Genomic DNA, 23,564 nt, shown 5'->3' on the forward strand with positions numbered 1-23,564 from the left:
CTTATAAAAGTATTTTTTGCATAATAGGTCCCCTTCAATGAACAATAGTTTAGCAGCCAAATGTTACATCGCGAATATGGAATGGTTTGTATTCTTTCTGAGCTAAATGCCGATTCAGTTTATTCAGTTTTTTTTTTTTCGTCTTGAAATTCAGTTAATTTCGTCTTGTTTGCCTATTTTTTTTTTTTTTTTTTTTTAATATACATTCTAGTTTTGAATAGGCTACCATTTAATTAAAAGGGGACCTATTATGCAAAATTTTCTTTTATTAGTTTAAACACAGGTGTTTCCACAGTGCGTGTAAACAACCAGCCTATAATGGTAAAAATCCACCCACTCCTTGTTTTATAATCCCCATAAATCATAAACAGCATAGTTTATCTCCAACCCTAATCAAACACACCTCAATATCTTCAGGATTACTAAAGCTATGTGAAGGATGGTGAGTTGGGTCAGAGCAAAACTCTGCGGGACAGCACCACCTACAATCCGTGAGCTTGTGATATGTGTGAGCTACGTAAACATTATGTAATAATAAACAGAGTCTCCATAAACTCCAGCATCTGAGACATTAAGTACGCAGTGGTGTAATTTTATTTATGAACGGAATGTATTCAAGAAAACAGGTACATTTTAAATTATGTGCATATAATTTTACACCAGACTGCTTTGTACACGAGGGTGAGTTAAACACAGGATTTGCACAGAAGTTGATGGAGATGGATCGATACCAACTGTTCATGATCCAATTTCATATTTATTTTGTGATGTTTGCAAATTGCCTTTCTGAATGCGTTTAGTTAGCACATTGCCTGTTGTTTCTTACTGCATTCACAGAGACCAAAGCCATGCCGTTATTTTATTTTTTACTCCAAAATGCTCATTGTCTGTATAATTCATAAATGCATCTTTATTTTTATTAAGTCTCAGTGTGTAACTTCAGCCATGTTAACCGTGCAGTATGCTATCAAGGTAATTCATCTGTGGTTAAACAACACAATAAAACGAGCGGACTGGACAGAAACGATCATGAAAAATGCTTGTGTTTGCAGCGCACACTTGATATAGGTTAAGGTTGAATAAACTATTGTCTTTTGTTGGTATGGATTATGGTTTGATTACATGTCTAAAGATTTCTCATTCATGCCCACCAGTGATGCGTGGGTTGATCCAAAATGAGCAGGTGCCTGCGGTCACCCGCGGTTACTAGTCATCCAAAATATTTTTAATGATATTTGGGTCGCGGGTGGTCGGGTCAAATTTTAAAGGAGTGTCTTGCAACATGTTTGAACAGGCTACCATTTAATTTAAAGGGGACCTATTATGCAAAATTTTATTTTATTAGTTTAACCCTCTGGGGACCAAAAACGCGCCCGCGCGTTTTGCTCGTTTTTTTTTTTTTTAGCAATGAAAATAAACACTAAATGCTCTGTTAATTTTGATCTTTCATTTTCGTGTAATACATCAATCGATCCTGTTCAGTTTCTATTTTTTTCTGTATACTCACAATAAAAATAAAGTGTTTTGCTTTTTGACAAATAAAGAAAAATTAACATGATGCGATTTCTGCCTTCTCTCTGTCAGTAAACTCCCATTTGAAACGCGTTCGAAAATGATCTATAACTCCGCGAAAATTCAGTCAAACAGGCAAACAGACCCACGGGCATAAAGCTTGAGATCGCATCTGTTAAATGAAGTAACTTATATAAAAAACAAATATTCTCAGCTTCTGTAATCTGTATAAAAAGAGAGCGACTCCAGTCGAGCTCATTACGAGCTCATTCACAGTAATGTGACCACTCCCCGGAGAGCGCGTGCTATTCAAACGCAAATTCTGAGAACTATTGAAGATTTGTGAAACGCCCACATCAGCTGTAAACAAAGTGCGTCGCGATCGAGTGAGGCATAATATAGCCTACCTTATGGAGAAAAGATTCCTCAGAACAGTGCTGATATGAGGAGCAATATCTCCTGATATGAGGAGCAGATTCCGCTGAGGAGTGAGGTAGGCTGTTTTCTTTTCTCAAGTGTGGAATAACGTTATGGAATAACGTTAGTGTAGGCCTATGCAAACCGCAAAAAGATGAATCGCATTTCTATAATATGACTCGCCTTTCTGTGAGATGAATGAAGGGTACATATTTGTAAAGACTATTTAGCCTAAATATAAATCGCGCGTCTGTGTGTGAAAGAATAAACTGCTTTGCTATAGCCTACTTAGATGAGTAAAAATCGTCTGGAATATGTTGAAATAAAATGTATTTGTATAAGCAACGTATTAAACTGCAAATTAGCATTTATATGCCCTAATATTTCATAAAAACAACGTTACAGTCAGTCACTTGTTGACTAGATTTGGGTACAGTTTTTAGGCTACTGTAGAATATACTGCCACATCAAATAAGCTTTTGTTTAGCAATTTCTGCTCTTATCTAACGTTATATATATATATATTTGTCAAAAATAAAGTCATAGACTAAGATGTTAGATGTTCCAATGTTGGCTATATTCAAACTAATGAATACATATGATAAAATGTAGGCCTATAATCTTTTTTCTTTTTCTTTTTTACAAAGAAAGAGTACACTTGAAATATTGTTGAAATTGTAATTATTGTTGTAATTGTAACATTTTTAATAAAATAGCAAAACATATTTACAAGAGAGATGTAAGCGAAATCTTAAATGGTCAATATAAGTCTTCTTCTAAATACATCTTTTGTCCTTGCATTGTGGCTCAGTCAGTGTCACACCTGAATGAATGGCTAATTATGCAGAGTCATTATGCAGAGTGGGTGGGACATTGTAATCTAAGGTGTAAACTACTCCTCCCCCTCGCATATTGGCTTTCCAAGCAAAACCTGTTTTACACCATTTAAATCAATGTATTTTTTTTGTGAACGATAAAGCAAGACTATTTTCACATAATTTTGAAGCTAGAACTCAAAGGGACAACATCCATTAGTCAAAAGTCTTGTGGACACATATTTAATATGTGTTTTGCGGTGTTAATTCAGCAACTTTCATTTTAATTTTTTCCAATAACCAAGCATAAACATTATTCTCTTAAAAATACAAACATCTACATACAAGTTGCTCGCATATTATGGTAGCCCTGTTTGTGCTATATAGAGTGAATTTACACCTTTGCCATTAACATGTTTATAAATAACTGAAAAAAGCACAAATGTCAAGGCATGTCAGAACATCTCAAGGGCCCCAAAAACACCTTGGTCCCCAGAGGGTTAAACACAGGTGTTTCCACAGTGCGTGTAAACAACCAGCCTATAATGGTAAAAATCCACCCACTCCTTGTTTTATAATCCCCATAAATCATAAACAGCATAGTTTATCTCCAACTCTAATCAAACACACCTCAATATCTTCAGGACTACTACAGCCATGTGAAGCATGGTGAGTTGGGTCGGAGCAAAACTCTGCAGGACAGCACCACCTACAATCCGTGAGCTTGTGATATGTGTCAGCTACGTCAACATTATGTAATAATAAACATAAGAGTCTCCATAAACTCCGGCATCTGAGACATTAAGTACGCAGTGGTGTAATTTTATTTATGAACGGAATGTGTCCAAGGAAACAGGTAAATTTTACATTATGTGCATGTCATATTACACCAGACTGCTTTGCACACGAGGGTGAGTAAAACACAGGATTTGCACAGAAGTTGATGGAGATGGATCGATACCAACTGTTCATGATCCAATTTCATATTTATTTTGTGATGTTTGCAAATTGCCTTTCTGAATGCGTTGCGTTAGCACATTGCCTGTTGTTTCTTACTGTATTCACAGAGACCAAAGCCATGCCGTTATTTTATTTTTTACTCCAAAATGCTCATTGTCTGTATAATTCATAAATGCAACTTCATTCTTATTAAGTCTCTCAAACAGTGTGTAACTTCCGCCATGTTAACTGTGCAGTATGCTATCAAGCTAATTCAGCTGTGGTTAAACAACACAATAAAACGAGCGGACTGGACAGAAACGATCATGAAAAACACTTGCGTTTGCAGCGCACACTTCATATCAGTTAAGGTTGAATAAATCATTGTCTTTTGTTGGTATGGATTATGGTTTGATTACATGTCTAAAGATTTCTCATTCATGCCCTCCTAATCAGAAATTGGGAAACTAAGTGATTTCTCACGTAACGCTAACTTTTTACACGCATAAGCTAACTTTGTAGGTTGTACAACTACAGTAGCAGTTTACTAACGATTAGAGACTAAACATGATATTTGTGTCATCTCTCTTTCTACAATTGCCATAAGTGCAATTGTAGAGAGAGGGAACAGTGAAGGCCAGTAGTTGCATTTGCAATGTTTGTCTGTGTTAGAACATTGTTATAGTCATATAAAGATTTATATGCCTTTTTTTTTACTATACACGCTCGGTATTTCTTTTATGTAAGTGTAGATGTCAGGTCACTCCTGTCAGTTCGTCCATCCATTGAGTGAGCATGTGCGAGTCTGCCAATTTCTCTACAGTATGTCATAAACTATAAGGCAAGGCTTCTAAAATTTGGGGCGTGATATTTAAATGATGATTGTTTTCAACTGCCACATTTATCAATGTACGATCAGTCATTGGATGGGATTGGCAGCATACGAATGTTTCATGAATCACACGTGAAACCTTTGGCAAGATGATTTCTGTGCTCGGATCTGCGCTCGTTTCTACGTTAGATTGATAAATTATGCCCAAAGAGAAGCAACAAAAAGGGAAGTTAAAATAAAAAATTTAAAAGATAGACAGGAATTAATGTGAAGTAGAGAGTAAAGTGACTGAAAATAATCTTGTGTGGTTGGGAACTAGAGATGCGCGGATGGGCTATTATTTCATCCGCAACCGCATCACAAAACTCATCATCCATCCGCACCAACGTTTTTGACCAATTTTCAAATCCGCACCCGCCTGCCATCCGCTGATTGCTATATACATAATATTTTTCATTTGATTGGTTCAACCGCCTGCCACCCACCCGATTTGAATTAAAATATTATTTTTCGTCACGTCATCCGCTTGATCCGCGGTTTATCCACGGAGTCCGCGGCTGTAACCGCCAACCGCGCATCTCTATTGTGAACGACAGCTCTCGACCTGTGGTTAGAAGCATAGTTGCTAGTTTGCATGACATGTGGACTCAATAAATCCCTATCTTGAGCAAAATAAGCAAGCTGACATTCAGTACAACCTGTGTCTTTTATTTAGAATACATTCAAATGTCATTTACATCTTTTAGTTTGTCAAGAGATTTAAAGTAAACTTGAAAAAAAAAGCACCATTTTTGAAGACTGCGCATGTGCGAACGTGTTCTACTATGTAAGAACGAGCCTGTGATTGAATCTGGAAATAAAGCAAACTAACTGAGAAAAAAGAAATAGACATAGTCCTCAGATGCCATGTCTGTAATTTATGGCAAAACATCTTAATTGTTGACATCTAAACATGTTAATTCGATCTCAGTTTCATTAAAATAATTTATTTCTCCACCACGTGCGTGACGTCATAAACCAACGTGGTTGAACTATTGTTGAAAGATTGTGCAAGGAAATAAATCTCTATATTTTATGATACTTTAATATGTCTGTATACCTACAACGCATACGTCACCTATAGAAATGGGCTGTTATTATCCCAGTCCATAAAAGTAAGAGTCCCAAGGCTTTAAATGACCTCAGGCCAGTTGGCCTCACTTCTCTTTTAATAAATTTTTTTTGAAAAGCTTGTGAAGACATTGTAAGGTAAACCAAGCAAGCACTTGACCCTATACAGTTTCCTTATAGGGCACACAGAGGAGTTGAGGACAATTGCTCAATCTTTTATGCTCTTAGAAGGGACTCATGCTAGTCTGTTGTTAATTGACACTTCTTCAGATTTTAATACTATCCAGCCTCACATTTTAGCCATGAGACTGATCATTTTAAGTTGAGCCACAATTTGGTGGGTTGGATATTGGAATTTTTGACAAACAAAACACAGACAGTGAAAGTAAATGGCATTTTATCAGATTTATTATATTCATCCTCTGGCTCACCGCAGTGCTGTTTTCTCTCACCCTTACTTTATATTCTATACACTTATATGTGCCAAAGTACGTACACAAATAGGACTATATTGAAATTTGCAGATGATACAGTAATTGTCTGAGAAAAAGATTCTGCTACACGAAAATGAGCCTGGACATGGCCCTATTATTGAGGTGTGTGTTACCTGGTGTGATGAGTCTACCAAAACAAAGAGATACTAAAAACAAAGGACATGATTATAGATTTTAGAACTCATGCTTCATGTTATGACACTATGACCATTAAAGACCAGGTGGTGGATTGTGTAGAAGGCAACAAATATCTTGGGACAGTCATAGATTCTAAATTGAATTTCGAAAAGAACTGTGAAACTGTATATAAAAAGCAACATCAGCGTCTGTTTTGCCTCACTTTATGCTATTTAGGGGGTGGGTGAGTGTGTGTGTAGAGGCACATTGTCATGACCTTTTTCTTAAGAGTTTTTATACTTTTGGACATTATTACAATGATTTATGTTTTACTGTATGGTTTAATGTTTTATGGATTTTTTAAAAAAAAAATGGATTGCTCAATCTCCTGTTTGCACAACAAATTTACCCTTTAGAGTACTAATAAAAGACACCTTGACCTTGATTATACTGAATGTTCATTGGATGAACAGATTAGTCACCTCAGATATAACCTCCGCTATATATCAGTTCATTTTTAATAGTATTTAAAATATTAAAAAAATTTACCACAATTAATTAACAGTATTTCCCTTTGTTCTAATTGTTACATCAAATAACTTAAAGTGTCTCCAATTTACACTTTAAACTCTCCCGTCCAGTGCAGAGTATCTTCACTCCTGTATCCTGCAGATTATTATTGTTCATGTGCAACTCTTTCAGATTGGAATCTGATCCAAGAACAGCAGCCAGAGCCGAACAGAGCAGAGCTTTTGTGTGTCAAGTTACAGTCATTTAGCCTACCAAATAATTACAATTACATTTTTCTACAAAATACTTATATACTAAAATTCTAATAAAATAGTAAAATTAGACTTTATTTCCACTGCATTCATTAGAGAAAAAAATATAAATAAATAAAAAACTACTGATATAAATTAACTATATAGATGGTATATATTCATAGATGGTATACAATTAAGAATTAATGCAGATAAAAACAAAAGTAAAAGACTTACAGAGCTCTTTTGGAGGCTTTGATGACCGCTGATAGTCTAATTAGACACTCGTCTGATTTCTTAAATTTCTCAAGCTCAAAGTCTTCCAGCTCCTCCTCTGATGTCATCAACACAAAGACCAGAGCAGACCACTGGGCAGGTGAAAGGTCAGCAGATGAGAGACTTCCTTCTCTAAGTTGTGTTTGAATGTCTTTAACCAGAGTTTGGTCATTCAGTTCATTCAGACAGTAGAACAGATTGATGGACCTTTCTGGAGATAAATTTTCTTCTAACTTTTGCTTGATGTACTGAACTATGTCCTTGTTGCTCTCGTCATTGCTGTCTTGCTGTGTCAACAGACCTCGTAAGAGTGGATAATTAGACTGAAGTGATAGACCAAGAAGGAATCGAAGGAAAAGATCCAGATGTCCAATGTCACTTGCGAGCGCCTTGTCCACTGCAGTTTTCAGCAAATCAATCATGGCTTCATTTTTGTTTTCCTGCTCTGTAGACTCTTGAACAAACACACTTTTCTTGCTGATGTCTAGAAAAAGATGTGCATAAAGGGCTGCAATAAACTCTTGAATGCTCATGTGAACAAAGCAGTACATGGTACCAATAATGATTCCCGTTTCCTCCTTAAAGATCTGTGTGCACATGCCTGAATACACTGATGCTTTAGAATCATCAATACCACAGTCCTTCAGGTCTGTCTCATAGAAGATCAGGTTGTTTTTTTCCAGCTGTTGAAATGCCAGTTTCCCCAGTGAAAGGATGGCATCTTTATCCCAGGAAACATCTGGTCTGTATTCTCCATCATACTTTTGTCTGCTCTGATGGATCTGAAAGCGGAGAAAGTGTGTGTACATTTGTGTCAGAGTCTTGGGAATGTCTTCAGTATTTGATTCCTGCAGTGTTATAGAGGCGTCCTCAGTCTGATTTTTTTGATTATTATTTATTTTCTCCTCCAAAATGTTCTGGAGAACAGTGGCTGAAATCCAGCAGAAGACTGGGATGTGGCACATGATGAAGAGACTCCTTGATTTTTTAACGTTTTTAATGATAATGTTGGCCATTTCCTCATCAGTGAATCTTTTTCTGAAGTACTCTTCCTTCTGTGCATCATTGAACCCTCTGACCTCTGTCACGCGGTCGATACAGTCAGGAGGAATCTTAGCGGCAGCTGCTGGTCTGGTGGTGATCCAGATGAGAGCAGAAGGAAGAAGATTTCCCTTGATGAGGTTCGTTAGGAGAACATCCAGAGAGGCTGGTGACGATATATCATGCCACGTCTCATTGTCCTTAAAGTTTAAAGGAAGGCGACATTCATCCAATCCATCAAGAATGAACAGAACTTTGTATTTATCATCTCTTGTAAGGTTCAGTCCTTTTATCTCTGGGAAAAACTGACTAACAAGGTTCATCAAGCTTTGTTTTTCTTTCTCCTTTAAGTTCATCTCTCTGAATGGAAGAGGAAATATGAAGCTGATATCTTTTTTTTTTTTTTCTTCGGCCCAATCCAGAATAAACTTTTGCACCGAGATGGATTTACCGATGCCAGCAACTCCTTGTGTCAGTACAGTTCTGATCGGCTTGCCTTGTTCAGGTGATTCAAACAAATTTGTGCATTCAATCTGTATCTCTTGTGATTCAGCACGGCTGGAAATCTCAATCTGTCTCACCTCATGTTCTGTACTGACCTGTTTACTGCCACCCTGAGTGATATAGAGATCTGTGTAGATTTTATTCAGATCTGTGGAGTCACCTTGCTTTGCAATTCCTTCAAACACACATTGATACTTCCTCTTCAGGTTCGATTTAAGTTTTCGTTGATGAATAAAGACAAGCTCATCTAAACACACAAACAGAAATAAAAATACTTGATCATACTTTTCTCTCCTGACTTTAAGTGACAACATGACAGATGGTCATGAGCCTCTTACCGTTTAAAGTATCTGCAAGATCATCTTGCTTCATACTTTTTAGGAAGTGCAGTGTGATATCAAGAGCTGCTTCTTTGATGCTACGCATGTCATCTATATAGTCCTGCACAAAGTATTGGGTGTTCTCCTTTTTTAGTATTTTCTTAAACTTTTCCAGCTCATTCTTTAGGAATACAATCATTTTGTGCTCAAGGTCCTAAAAGCATAAAAACAAAGATGGGTACAACAACAAAATGTAACCAAATTCACATCCATATATGAAACATATGGTTAAACAAATTACAGACATCAGAAGTAAAAGCATTAATGAAGCTGTGATAATGTGAAACTACAAATAGCATATAAAATAAAAATGAAAAAGCCAGAACACCAGTTAGCTTGAGCAAACTATTAATGCAATTATTGGTAAAAGTATTGAAAGTACCTAGTTAAATGACAAACAAGTGTTTGCCTAAACAAAATTTAACAGGTGCATTGCTGCTGCTGGATTATGCTGTTAACTTCTTAGACAAAGGCCGTAAATGTAACACACATACCAGAATTAAGGTAGGCAAATATTATAACATAATATATTACAGAATGTCAAGATGACTGTGCCCCAAATCATACATAAATTACAAATCATACAGAATTGTAGAGTTGCTAAATATTTTTTACATATAATTGCAAGTTTATTTAAGCTGCTTGTCTACCAAAATGAAAATATATGAGTCTAGCATTGTTGACATGTGGATGTGTACACAACTAAAATGCTAGGGGAAATGCTAAATACATTAATTAGTTGTCTTTTTTTAAATAAAAATACACTATTTTACATTTGTTGATAAACCCATTTGTTTATTATAATATAAATGTGAACAAATACAAAACGATATTTTTCCATACCTGAAAGACCCAGTTGAGATTTTCTCTGAACTTCTTGAAGCGGTGACTCTGAAAGTCTGTTTTTTTCTCATACTGAATCCTGTTAGCCAAATAAATGTGGTCATTGTTTATAGTATATCTAATAAAATACAGCATGTGCAATTTTAGACAAAACTAGAACTGGAAACAGCATTTTTTTGCAAACAAATTTACAGTATGTTGATAAAAAACTTCAAATGTATACGATATAAGATCATTCTCAAAATCAGTATTATCAGTGTTTACCGTTTTTATTTCTTATTGTTTTTTTTTAATTATTATTTCATGAAGGTATATGCAAGCATCCTTAGTGATTAATCTCTGTAAAAACTGACTGATGACATCAATGTCACAGTCCAATAGCCAAAGAGAATATTATCACACAACTCACGTGACAAAGCAAATAAACATTGTCTTTTTAAAGGGATAATTCACCCAAAAATGAAAGTTTTGTCAACATTTACTCATCCTTAAGTTTTTCTAAACATGTATACATTTCTTTGTTGTCCTCAACATAAGATAAGATATTTTGAAGAATGTTCATAACCAAAAAGTGCATGGTCCTAATTCACTCCCATAGTATTTTTTCCCTACTATGGAAGTCAGTGGGGCTCAACAACTTTCCATCATTATTCAAAATATCTTATTTTTTGTTCAGCAACTTGAGGGTGAGTAAATGATGATAGAATTTTCATTTTTAGGTGAACTATCCCTTTATGTATTTTAACACATATGCAAGGTGCTGAATTTTCTTCAAAAGGCACAATGTACAACATTTTAAAAGCCAGGTCACTCGCATAAAAAATCTTATTTTTAATCTTATCTTATTTAATTATGAATTCTATCATGCTTAATCGTTTCTGTTGTAAATTAAACTAAAATGTGAACTGTGTTATTTAAAAGTTGTGTTTGTATGCCCACCTGTTGAGAAGAAAAGATGCCAGTTCCACATCACTGTTCATTCCCTTTTGAACCTTTAGACTTTCCCACCGTGCAATTTCTGCACCGATATTTACTGTGGTCTTTTGTCCTTTGTTACTAAATCACACAAAACAACAAATCACATGGAAACTAAAAGATTCAGAGATGTCACAGATACCTCTATCCAACACTGATCATTTCAGAAAAAGGTTTTAATATCAATAAAGTTTCATGATACTCACTGAAATACTTTCTAACCCAGTAAATATGTGACCATCAAGAAACACAAGAAATACCTTTGGGTAGATGTTGTTTTCTCACTGAAGCTTGGCGGTCGACCATCTTTTGATTGGTCACTCCTCATAGACACTAAGCTGGACTCAGGCGAGTCTGATCTTTCCCTAATACACAAAGAGCAAAGAGAATCGATTTATTGCAGGTCCCACTGTAACTGATATCTACATCTGCTATAATAATAATAATAATAATACATTTTATTTATTTGGCGCCTTTCTGGACACTCAAGGTCGCCTATACAGTTCTGTTAGCTCACATGGCTACTGCTATTTTAAGTTAAGTTTTTATAAACAAAAATAAATCCACAAAATTGCTAATAAACTTAAGAGTCATTTTCAGTATATGAATCAGAATCAGAATAAGCTTTTATTTGCCAAGTGTGCGCAAACACACAAGGAATTTGTTGTGGTTTTACATGGGCTCTTGGTACATACATATAAATAAACATACATATATGACACGAAAACAGAAGAACATTTAAATAAGACTAAGAGAAGAAATAAATAATAATGTATACATCTGAAACAGAACAGAAGATTTATGTACAGAATTGTGCATTATGTATTGCGTACAACCATGTAAAAAAATATGTATATGTATTGTGATGTTTGTACGTCTTGCAATAAAATAAAGCAGCAGGCACAGACATGAGTGTGTATTTCTTTCTTCTCTTTACTACTCTTTTCTTTTCCTTCCTTCTGTAGGATTTGAGGGTGAACCAAACACAAATGAATCTTCCAGGTGATTAGTTCAAACATAATTCCACACAGAACTCAACACTCCAGATCCCAAATCAAAAGTCTAATCTAGGGCCATAAATGGAGTGGGCTCCAGCCAGTCTACGCTAACCAACGAAAACCCCAGCTAAGAACTTTATGGCCATGCAAGCTTCAAAGAGAGGAGGCCAAATAAAGGTAGAACATTGTCAAAGTTAGATAGTTTGGAAAAGACTGATTGGTTCAGAGATGGCACAGCTCGGGGCCCGACCAAGATAACAGCAGAGGTTGCTTGATCCCACAAGAGATATACAAAACAGACCTCCTTCTTCTTAAGGACCTCTGAACGACCCCAGGGTTGAAATCTCTTAAAACCACAGAGACTGAGACTTTACATATCAAAATACATAAATTCATCCCAAAACAATTCTTGACTGACTTATAATCAAACATCGTTCATCTATCCTGTACTGTGTCTACAACCTATATATTTGTCTATTATGCTTAGGTCACATATAAGTCATGTAATTGTTATAATTATTTGATGTTTGAATGAAAGTGTGTCTTGTTTCCTATCAGTGCGATCCTATGTTCACAATGAAGATGGCTTGACTGAAATCTGTGTAAAATGTTTCGTATTCTTATAATAGAAATGATGTCTAAACTGTGGCCTCTGTACTCTCTGCTAGAGCTGGAGCTGATTTACGAAGAAAATGCCACCTCTCAAATAAAGACAGTGCCTAATTGGTCAGAACTAATCCAGGAGGCGGGACAAACATTTGAGTTTATAATCTTAGGTCCCGGAGAGTTTAGAAGAGTAGATTCAAAAAACGAATGGAGAAGCCATGACGGAGTAACCAGACAGACGAGTAACCATGTTAGACGAGCAGACGAAAGAACCCAAATCAAGATCAGAAGAACATGGGTTAAACAGCTTCTTTCAAGCCATCTTACTACTCTCGTCTCAATTTTCTTTCTTTTCTCGGTTCTAACTTAAAGGACAAGTTCGGAATTTTACACTTAAAGCCCTGTTTACAGATCGTTTCTGATGAATAGAACAGTTAAGATTAAAATGTGGACACATGCTGCTGTCCCGAGAATTTTAGGTTTATTTCGCTTCTTTTGCAGCGATTTTTGTGTGAGCATATCAGTGAACACCCCTGACCACTCGGTGAGTTTCACGTCTTTGTAAACGAAAGTTTAATGCGTTTTATGAAGGATTGTTCCAGTGCCCATAGGCTGCCATTGTGTAGGTGGGGGGGAAAGCGAAATAAATCTAAAATTCTCGGGACAGCAGCATGTGTCCAAATTTTAATCTTAACCGTTCTATTTCACCAGAAATGATCTGTAAACAGGGCTTTAAGTGTAAAATACCGAACTTGTCCTTTAAGTTAGAACCGAGAAAAGAAAGAAAATTGAGACGAGAGTAGTAAGATGGCTTGAAAGACACCCCGGGTGGAGATTTCTTGACTGTCTGTCATTTCTATGCTGTATTGTGTACAGGTTTGACTCGTGTACGATCATTTTCTTCCAAATACGATAATTTTGAGCTTCTGGTACGATACTTTGACATTTCCAATCTGGCAACACTGTACCGCAGCCTACTGTCGCATGCATTCTCGCTGTTTATCCAGCACTGGCTTTAGAATGAACGATGTCCACAGACAAGGTAGAGTATGTTGCATGATTTTATGAAAGTATGATGTATTGCGACATCAGAAACGAAGAAAAACAAAATAATGACTATTGCAACGCTTGATGTAAACCAAGCCAAATTTGTAGTTTTCTTATGTCTCATTAGAACTACAGAAACGCGACCCGATCTGGCAATCTTGCACAGTGTGGTTATAACATATAAAGGACTGCAAAGCGGAGGCAGAAGTGCCTTTCACCCTGTTACGACTTGATGAACCACTGAAACGATTTTGGGAACATTATTTTAAGGTAAAAAAAATCTTCCTTAGTGTTGCCTTAAATTAATGGTTCGTTCAGGTCATGCCGTGCAAATAGAAAGATGGGATTTCCAGTGGCGGTTTCTTCATTAGGGCGATTGGGCGACGCACCACCAAACTGTGAAAGGGACTTTTTCAATCACATTCACAATCTCATTCAACCACAGAGTTACGCTAGCCGTCACTGTCTCTAGATATAGTCCAATCAGCGTCATGTCACGTTCTGTGGAGTACCGCCTCTTTTTGGGCGATTTCACTCTGGCTGAGAATCGCCCAGAGTGTTCCCATAGACTTACATTCAAAGATGTTTTTTTTTCGAACTGCAGGCACTGCAATGCATTCTCTATGGGTTCCGGGAGGGCTCGCACTAACGTGCTTACGTCATCATACGTATCCTTAACTTGTGCAGCGATTGGTGGGAACAAACATACACTATTAAAAATCTTTAAGATTAAGTGACAAATAATATTTGAAAACAATTTTGAATTTGAACAACAAGAACAAATGAAACACTACTTTAATATCTTTATCAAATGTGATTAAAAAAATACAAATAAAAAAGAGAACGAGAGCGAGAGCGACTGTTTGGACATCTCGCGAGTTGAGGCCAGTTGAACTTGAACAACGTCATGGCGAACGCAGGTAATTCTATCGTCTGAATGCACTGGCTATGCTTTCCATGGAGAGGGAACTAGTCAGGAACATGCCTTTAAATGAGAGATTAATTGATCACTTTGCTCCTTTGAAAGAGAGAAGAGCAAATTTCAGTACAAGTAAGCAGTGTATTAAGCGAGTAATGTGATGTAAGCAGTGTAATAATAGTGAGTAGTGTAACTAGTGAGTAATGTGCAGGGTTCGTACAGGTGCTTGAAATCCTTGAAAAAGTGCTTGAATTTTGATGTGTTTAAGGTTTGAAAAGTGCTTAAATTTTGGATAAAATGCTTGAAAATGTAACTATATTTCTTTCACAACAAATATTTATCTGATGGAATAGTTTGTTTATTAAATGGAGAAATAAAATGTAGCCCTTCAGATTCAGAGCGATTTGTGCTACGCTGGCCAGAGCAAGTAACGTTAGCGTAAATAGTGAGTTATGTGATTTCAGTTGTTTCATTTGTGGAAATTCGCATCTTTGCTGGGCTTTGTTTGAATTGATTTTGACTTGCTGCTGAATTGTTAACACTCATAGAAACAAACAAGGAGATTTATTTATTGTAAATAAATATTTATTTATTTGTTAGTATATCACTTTTTTTTTCATTAATATTAAAGTAGTGAAGTTGCCTTTACATGCTTAAGCTGTTAATTTATCCATTGCATGGGTGGACCTTATCCTTATCAATCATCCAAACATTTGCCCCCCCCCCGAGAGATTCTGCAGGAGCCGCCACTGGGGATTTCATCATCTCACTCTTAAAACTCATTCTTTCCTCAGTCTTTCTTTCTGCAACTCGTATGAATGTGTGTGTTCGTGTTAGATATTAGTTTTATGTGTTAGAATAATCAATAAAGTCTTGTTTGTATTTTAAAGATAAGGGTTCTTGTGTTATGTGTTTACAAATTTAATGTTTTAAACTGCTGATCTAAGTTACCTTGCTAAAAAATTGTGTTTTCACTAGTTTGGATATTTATATCCGCTGCAGAGCTGAAAGTTACGGCCCGTTCAAATGAATGCTGGACGAGTCATTTGCTCGGCCGCAATAAGTGATTCTTTCAAATTCCCTATAAATTAATTAATAATTCCTTTTGGGCTAAATTGACCTGTCAGACCCTTACATTCCACTGCCATCTAGTGGCTACACAATAACTCTTCAGACACAACATTTCCCCTTTTCTTTGAAGCATTTTGGTTAGGGTACTGTCTTGGAACATTACAACATAATACCATACTCTATTCCAAACACTGTAAGTAATATAGAATTAAAGAATTATTTTAAGAAACAACTGACCACTTTATATAAAACAAGTTATATTAGCAAAACAAATGGTGTATTAACTCGTAGCACTTTGTTTAAGGAGTGCCTTAATAGTGTTTAAACTAATCCAAGTAAACAACCAAAACAACAATTGACTGGATTTGAATCTTGGACTGTTTCAGCAACATTGCATCTATTTATTTCTCGAACACAAAGTCATTCAACCAAGCTGGTTGTTTAAGAACTCACACTTATTCTAGGAGTCGTTTGCTGTTCCTTTACATGAGCATGAGGCTGTAAGCTTGGTTTCCCTTCTGGTGTTTTTCCCAAACTTATCAACACCTCATTTGGTGAGGTGGAACTCCAGTGAGACGAGACGCAATTCATATCTTTCAATCTTCATACAGGAAGGTATTTGGACCAACTCTCCTTCTCACCAAACATGGAGCAATGTACCTTGTTGAGCCTTTGTGAACATGCTCTGGTTTCTTAATACGCACCCAGCCGTTTTCCTTGAATTTGGGTACCTTAGCTCCTCTCTTTTTTATCAGTATAGCCTTTACATATCTGCTGTTTACGATTCACAGTGTGTTTGATCTTAGAATATGTCTTCACTTCCGTGCTGACAGGCAGGACGTCCAATTTTGTACACATCTTGCGGCCATGCAGGAGTTCGAAAGGTGTAGTCCCTGTGGTAGCATGTGGCATCGCTTGGAAATTATGCAAAAACTGTGTCACAGCTGCCTTCCAGGGCTTCTTTTCCTGAATTGCAGATAGGATGCATTGTTTCAACACTACTGCCTCTTTGGCCTGTGGATAATATATGCTGGAGTACATATGCTGAATGTTACATTCCTTCAGTTGTCACTGGTGATTGTTGTTTGAACCTTTCTGGATCCGCCATCAATAATAACGTTCAGTTGTAAGTCATTTATAAGTGGTTAGTTAATGATGAACTAATCATTTACAGAACATTCATAAATGATTAGCAAGTGATATAACATTTTATGTATGTTTTGTAAATTCCGTTACAAGTCATTTACTAGTGATTAGTAAATGATTAATTAATTATTTACGAAACATGACTATGCGTTCATAAATGATTAATAAGTGATATGTTCATTATTGTATGTATGTTTTGTAGATTCAGTTAGAAGTCATTTACAATTGATTAGTAAATGATTAACTAATCATATACAAATGTTTAATAAATAATGTATTTTTTGTATGTATGTACCAATTAGAGGGTGCAGAAAGTGTTGTAAATGCCTTGAATACATGTACAGATCATTTGTAACATATTTACAAGTGATGAATAGTTTACACTTTAGATTAGGGGATGCAGAAAGTGTTGTAAATGATTTATTCATGTGTTTACACATCTATGACAGGTGTTGAACACTGTAGTGTGTGCTGCAGTGTAAGTGCTGACTGGTGAGGGTATAGACAGCTGTCTTCTGTAGTGTGTAGTGTAGTGTGTACTGCAGTGTAAGTGCTGACTGGTGAGGGTATAGACAGCTGTCTTCTGTAGTGTGTAGTGTAGTGTGTACTGCAGTGTAAGTGCTGACTGGTGAGGGTATAGACAGCTGTCTTCTGTAGTGTGTAGTGTAGTGTGTACTGCAGTGTAAGTGCTGACTGGTGAGGGTATAGACAGCTGTCTTCTGTAGTGTGTAGTGTAGTGTGTACTGCAGTGTAAGTGCTGACTGGTGAGGGTATAGACAGCTGTCTTCTGTAGTGTGTAGTGTAGTGTGTACTGCAGTGTAAGTGCTGACTGGTGAGGGTATAGACAGCTGTCTTCTGTAGTGTGTAGTGTAGTGTGTACTGCAGTGTAAGTGCTGACTGGTGAGGGTATAGACAGCTGTCTTCTGTAGTGTGTAGTGTAGTGTGTACTGCAGTGTAAGTGCTGACTGGTGAGGGTATAGACAGCTGTCTTCTGTAGTGTGTAGTGTAGTGTGTACTGCAGTGTAAGTGCTGACTGGTGAGGGTATAGACAGCTGTCTTCTGTAGTGTGTAGTGTAGTGTGTACTGCAGTGTAAGTGCTGACTGGTGAGGGTATAGACAGCTGTCTTCTGTAGTGTGTAGTGTAGTGTGTACTGCAGTGTAAGTGCTGACTGGTGAGGGTATAGACAGCTGTCTTCTGTAGTGTGTAGTGTAGTGTGTACTGCAGTGTAAGTGCTGACTGGTGAGGGTATAGACAGCTGTCTTCTGTAGTGTGTAGTGTAGTGTGTACTGCAGTGTAAGTGCTGACTGGTGAGGGTATAGACAGCTGTCTTCTGTAGTGTGTAGTGTAGTGTGTACTGCAGTGTAAGTGCTGAGTGGTGAGGGTATAGACAGCTGTCTTCTGTAGTTTGTAGTGTAGTGTGTACTGCAGTGTAAGTGCTGACTGGTGAGGGTATAGACAGCTGTCTTCTGTAGTGTGTAGTGTAGTGTGTACTGCAGTGTAAGTGCTGACTGGTGAGGGTATAGACAGCTGTCTTCTGTAGTGTGTAGTGTAGTGTGTACTGCAGTGTAAGTGCTGACTGGTGAGGGTATAGACAGCTGTCTTCTGTAGTGTGTAGTGTAGTGTAGTGTGTACTGCAGTGTAAGTGCTGACTGGTGAGGATATAGACAGCTGTCTTCTGTAGTGTGTAGTGTAGTGTGTACTGCAGTGTAAGTGCTGACTGGTGAGGGTATAAACAGCTGTCTTCTGTAGTGTGTAGTGTAGTGTGTACTGCAGTGTAAGTGCTGACTGGTGAGGGTATAGACAACTGTCTTCTGTAGTGTAGTGTGTACTGCAGTGTAAGTGCTGACTGGTGAGGGTATAGACAGCTGTCTTCTGTAGTGTGTAGTGTAGTGTGTACTGCAGTGTAAGTGCTGACTGGTGAGGGTATAGACAGCTGTCTTCTGTAGTGTGTAGTGTAGTGTGTACTGCAGTGTAAGTGCTGACTGGTGAGGGTATAGACAGCTGTCTTCTTTAGTGTGTAGTGTAGTGTGTACTGCAGTGTAAGTGCTGACTGGTGAGGGTATAGACAGCTGTCTTCTGTAGTGTGTAGTGTAGTGTGTACTGCAGTGTAAGTGCTGACTGGTGAGGGTATAGACAGCTGTCTTCTGTAGTGTGTAGTGTAGTGTGTACTGCAGTGTAAGTGCTGACTGGTGAGGGTATAGACAGCTGTCTTCTGTAGTGTAGTGTGTAGTGTAGTGTGTACTGCAGTGTAAGTGCTGACTGGTGAGGGTATAGACAGCTGTCTTCTGTAGTGTGTAGTGTAGTGTGTACTGCAGTGTAAGTGCTGACTGGTGAGGGTATAGACAGCTGTCTTCTGTAGTGTAGTGTGTACTGCAGTGTAAGTGCTGACTGGTGAGGGTATAGACAGCTGTCTTCTGTAGTGTGTAGTGTAGTGTGTACTGCAGTGTAAGTGCTGACTGGTGAGGGTATAGACAGCTGTCTTCTGTAGTGTAGTGTGTACTGCAGTGTAAGTGCTGACTGGTGAGGGTATAGACAGCTGTCTTCTGTAGTGTAGTGTGTAGTGTAGTGTGTACTGCAGTGTAAGTGCTGACTGGTGAGGGTATAGACAGCTGTCTTCTGTAGTGTAGTGTGTAGTGTAGTGTGTACTGCAGTGTAAGTGCTGACTGGTGAGGGTATAGACAGCTGTCTTCTGTAGTGTGTAGTGTAGTGTAGTGTGTAGTGTAGTGTAGTGTGTACTGCAGTGTAAGTGCTGACTGGTGAGGGTATAGACAGCTGTCTTCTCTGAAACACATGGAGTCTTTAAACACTGTGCACCTGATGTGAGCAAAACATACAAAAAAATGTAACATCATTTATTAAACATTTATGAAACGCATAGTCATGTTTTGTAAATGATAGGTTAATCATTAACTAATCAATTGTAAATGACTTGTAACGGAATTTACAAAACATACATAAAATATTAGTATATCATTTGCTAATCATTTATGAATGTTCTGTAAATGATTAGTTCATCATTAACCAACCACTTATAAATGACTTACAACTGAACATTATTATAAAGTGTTACCGCTGGTTATGTACTTGCTCAAAAATGTATTTTGGATCATTTTTAACCCAAAAAAGCTGCAGCTTTAAATGAAAGTGTCATTCAGTCGGTCGGTGTTCTGTCACGAACTACTTGCGCTGTTTGTGTGACTAGATCTGCGATCAAAATGCTGGCTGAAATCCAGCAGTGGTTCTCAAACTGAGGTACGTGGGGTGACGGGGTATGGGAACAAAATGCTGAGTTTTGCCGTTCACTTAATTCTACTCCACCTTAAAATAAAAGCATGTATTTCTAGCAGGTTAAATGCCGTAAATAGCTACATGAAATCCATCAAATCAAATTTCCCTTATCTTTAACTGACCGCATCCACACAAGCCAGCAAATCGCACTAGTGCTGTTCTCGACAATATACCTTTTGTAAAAGTTGGGATTTAATTGACTTGATGACTTATAAAGACAGTGACTTACCGCCACCTTCTGGTGATTTTAATTTAATGTGACTAAGGCTAATAAGCATTTTCTTCTGAACATGAAGACTTAAACTAAATCCAAAATGGCTGCCAAAATTAACACTGGTGTGGAGCATGATCTAGACATAAAGACATATCTTGAGAATAAAGAGTAATATCAGTAATAAAGAGTAATAAAGACATATCATGAGAATAAAGACATATCTGCACAAGAGGTGCCAGAGTTCTACACGACATAGGGAACAACCTGATAGACTAAGGCAGCTTCTCATTTCTTATTTGTGCATCCTCATATCCTTTCCTCGCTTCCTTTCCTCGCGTCTCAGCTCCACCCCCTGTAGGATGCGAGGGAAGTCTGCAAAGAAAGAAAATGAGGACGGAGGAATTGCATGAAAGCTTTTTTATACATTGGAATACTTGGATCACTGGAGCATCACTTCACCGCGTCATCAGCAGCGCTCAAAGGATCTGCCCTTATGTTGTTGAAGTTCATAATAAATAATAATAAAGTAAGATACCCTGTTGAAATATGTGAGATGTGTGGTTTATATAAACTGCAAAGGTAAAGTATAAATTCAAATTATTGTGACCGATGTGAAGGGGGAGGAGAATTTATACGTGCGTCACGTTTTAGTCGATAAAACTCTTCTGCATAGGATACACCTGTGCATCCTCGCTCATGACTCCTCAGGAAGCTCCTCACTCCTCGATCCTCGACTCCTCGCGGTGCAGTTAGAGAATTGAGATGTCCTTCAAGATGGCTGAGCTCGATCAGTTTCTGGGTCATAGGATGGAGGACGGAGGAGCGAGGAGACGAGGAGGGATATTGAGAAGCACCCTAAACTATAAGTCATTAGGAAATCCTTTGGTATTAGAAATGCATTCCCTAATTGCTGATACTTTCCCTCAAGTTAGAGTGCTAGTGCTTTTCATCTACTGCAAGATGTACAATAGTGAAATTAAAATAATTTTTTTCCAAAAGTTCATTGCTGTATTTTACTGTTTCTGCATCTATAAATGTATTTGTGTTGTATACTGTAATAGAAATTGAGCTGCAAAATAGTTGAATACCTATAATTGGTGTTTGTATGAATTGATCACTAGTGTTCACTGGGCAAAAAAAGTAGTCTGTGTATTTAAGTTTTGTGCGTCATCTGATGCCAAAGTTTGATTTTTTAACAGAAGAGAACATGTTTTTTACTAGAATATTTTATTTTGACCTCAACGTTTGAGGTTTGTGCAAGTTGGTGTATAGTTTTGAGATTGTGTTTATAGTTGTGAGAATTGCTGAATTGCTTCGTGAATTATGTGTTAGTGATCAAGAAAAACTAATAACTAGATTGAAAAATTTGAAAGAGACAAATTTATGCTGGCTTGTCTTAAAGCCAACTTAAAGTCTTGTTTAAAAAAACTGAAATAGTTTGGTCAGTTATTCCAGAATAGATAGATGTTCTGGGTGTTTGCTAAAGTGTTGATAGGTAGTTGCTAGGATATTCTGGGTGGTTGCTAGTAGAGTTGTCAAAAGTACTGGTACTTCGGTACCAAGACGGTACTGACATTTTGAAAATCTGACAGTGTCACTTGAACATTTTACCGTTTAATTTGAGAAAAAAAATATCTTCATATCATACACACACAGAAACTTAAAGGTCTTCACTGCAACCCTTCAAAATAAAGTCCAGAAGCAGACACGAACGAACAAGCAGACAATAGACATGACTCATGACACAGATTGCTCCAGGCAGATATTGAATTGTGACCCCAGTCGATTCTGGGGTTGTGTTGAATGAGCCAGGGGTGACCGAGCACCACTGGTGCAAGTGGTGAGTCCATGAGCAGAAAGGTTATAGTCTCAGTGTGGTTACCAGATGTGATGAGTGTGATGGATTCAGTGGTGTGTGAAATGTTAGGAAGTTCTTGGCCATTGAGAGCATTGACGGATATCTTGTGCGTGAGTGATGTGACAGGGATCTGAAGTTGGTGAGCGAGTCTTGAGTCAATGAAATTACCTTCAGCCCCGGAGTCCAGTAAAGCCTTGGTGTCATGAGTGTGGGTTGCCCATCTCAGTCTTACCAGAAGGAGCATGGATGATGATGATGAGGTCTTCTCGGCGGAGATCCCACCCGATAGTAGCCTCATAGTTACTACCGGGCTTGATCTTTTACCGGGCAGGAGTGAAGAAAGTGGCCCGCTTTACCATAGTGCAAGCAAAGTCCTTGGGATCTCCGCCTTTCTCTCTCCTCCCGGGAAAGCAGAGCTCTGCCCACCTGCATGGGCTTGTGATCGAAGACGGGGCTGAGCGTGTCCCCGCTGCTGACGCGCGAGTCCTCCGCTCCGTCATACTGACGACTCCGATGAAAACGACCCATTCTGTTCAACCGGGCGTCAACTCTCAGCACCAGCTCGACCAGTCCGTTCAACCTGGGAGGAAGATCCATCATGTATATTTCTTTCTGGACACGGTCAGCCAGCCCATGCAGGAATCTGTCCCACTGCGCCTCCTCGTTCTATTGGCACTCTGCAGCCAGGGTGCGGAACTGGATGGAACATTCCGACACGAGCGATCTACCTGGCGGAGATCGGCGAGTAGTCTGGCCGCCTCCCTACCCGCCACCGCACGATCGAAAACTCTCCTCATCTCCTCCGAGAGTGCCTGGAACGAGGTGCAGCATGGATCCTTGTTCTCCCACAGCGCCGTTCCCCAAAGAGCCGCCTTGCCCGACAATAACATGAGCACAAACGCTACCTTCATCTGTTCCTGACTGAATGTTTGTGGCTGTAACGAAAAATGCATTGAGCATCTGGTAAGGAAAGCTCTGCAATAATCAGGCTCACCTGAATATCCCTCGGGTGTGGGTAGGCGTGGCTCGTGCTGGAAATGCGGCATGGTGGGGTGGGCTGAACGGGCGGCGCAGCAGGACTCCTTAGATGTTGGAGCTGTTGGGTGAGCTCGGACACCTGCGTCACCAGAGCTTGGACCGCCCGACCTGTGTTGGAGATGCTCTCCTCTTGTTGGTCCATCCGTGCGATACTGCGAGAAATGAAATCGTCCCAACTCACTGAACTCGCTGCATCCATTATGTGGTCAGATCTTTCTGTGACGAACAATGAAGACTGGATGCAAGATGCAAGTAAAAGACTTTATTAGTTGATTGTAGACAACAAGATCAGGCGGACACAAAGTTGGACGAAGAAAGGTGACGCAGGGACTTCGACGGGCAACCCAGTGGTGGTGAATGGT

The 23,564-nt window shown here is 38.3% G+C and overlaps 1 protein-coding gene across 2 annotated transcripts in view; it reads right to left on the reverse strand.

Annotated features, from left to right (window-relative positions):
• LOC308694903 (uncharacterized protein) overlaps nucleotides 1–23,564 on the reverse strand; it is a 182,547-nt gene that overhangs the window by 65,337 nt on the left and 93,646 nt on the right. For both annotated transcript variants that reach the window (XM_081372713.1, XM_081372714.1), the window contains 5 exons: nucleotides 11,277–11,381; nucleotides 10,981–11,097; nucleotides 10,042–10,120; nucleotides 9,157–9,352; nucleotides 7,235–9,065 (listed from right to left, as the gene is read on the reverse strand). In XM_081372713.1, the coding sequence (XP_081228839.1) occupies nucleotides 7,235–9,065; nucleotides 9,157–9,352; nucleotides 10,042–10,120; nucleotides 10,981–11,097; nucleotides 11,277–11,381 (2,328 nt within the window). The remainder of the gene's footprint in view (nucleotides 1–7,234; nucleotides 9,066–9,156; nucleotides 9,353–10,041; nucleotides 10,121–10,980; nucleotides 11,098–11,276; nucleotides 11,382–23,564) is intronic.

This window comes from Scardinius erythrophthalmus, assembly GCF_964197995.2.
Source record: "Scardinius erythrophthalmus genome assembly, chromosome: 8".
NCBI classification, from domain to species: Eukaryota; Metazoa; Chordata; class Actinopteri; order Cypriniformes; family Leuciscidae; genus Scardinius; species Scardinius erythrophthalmus.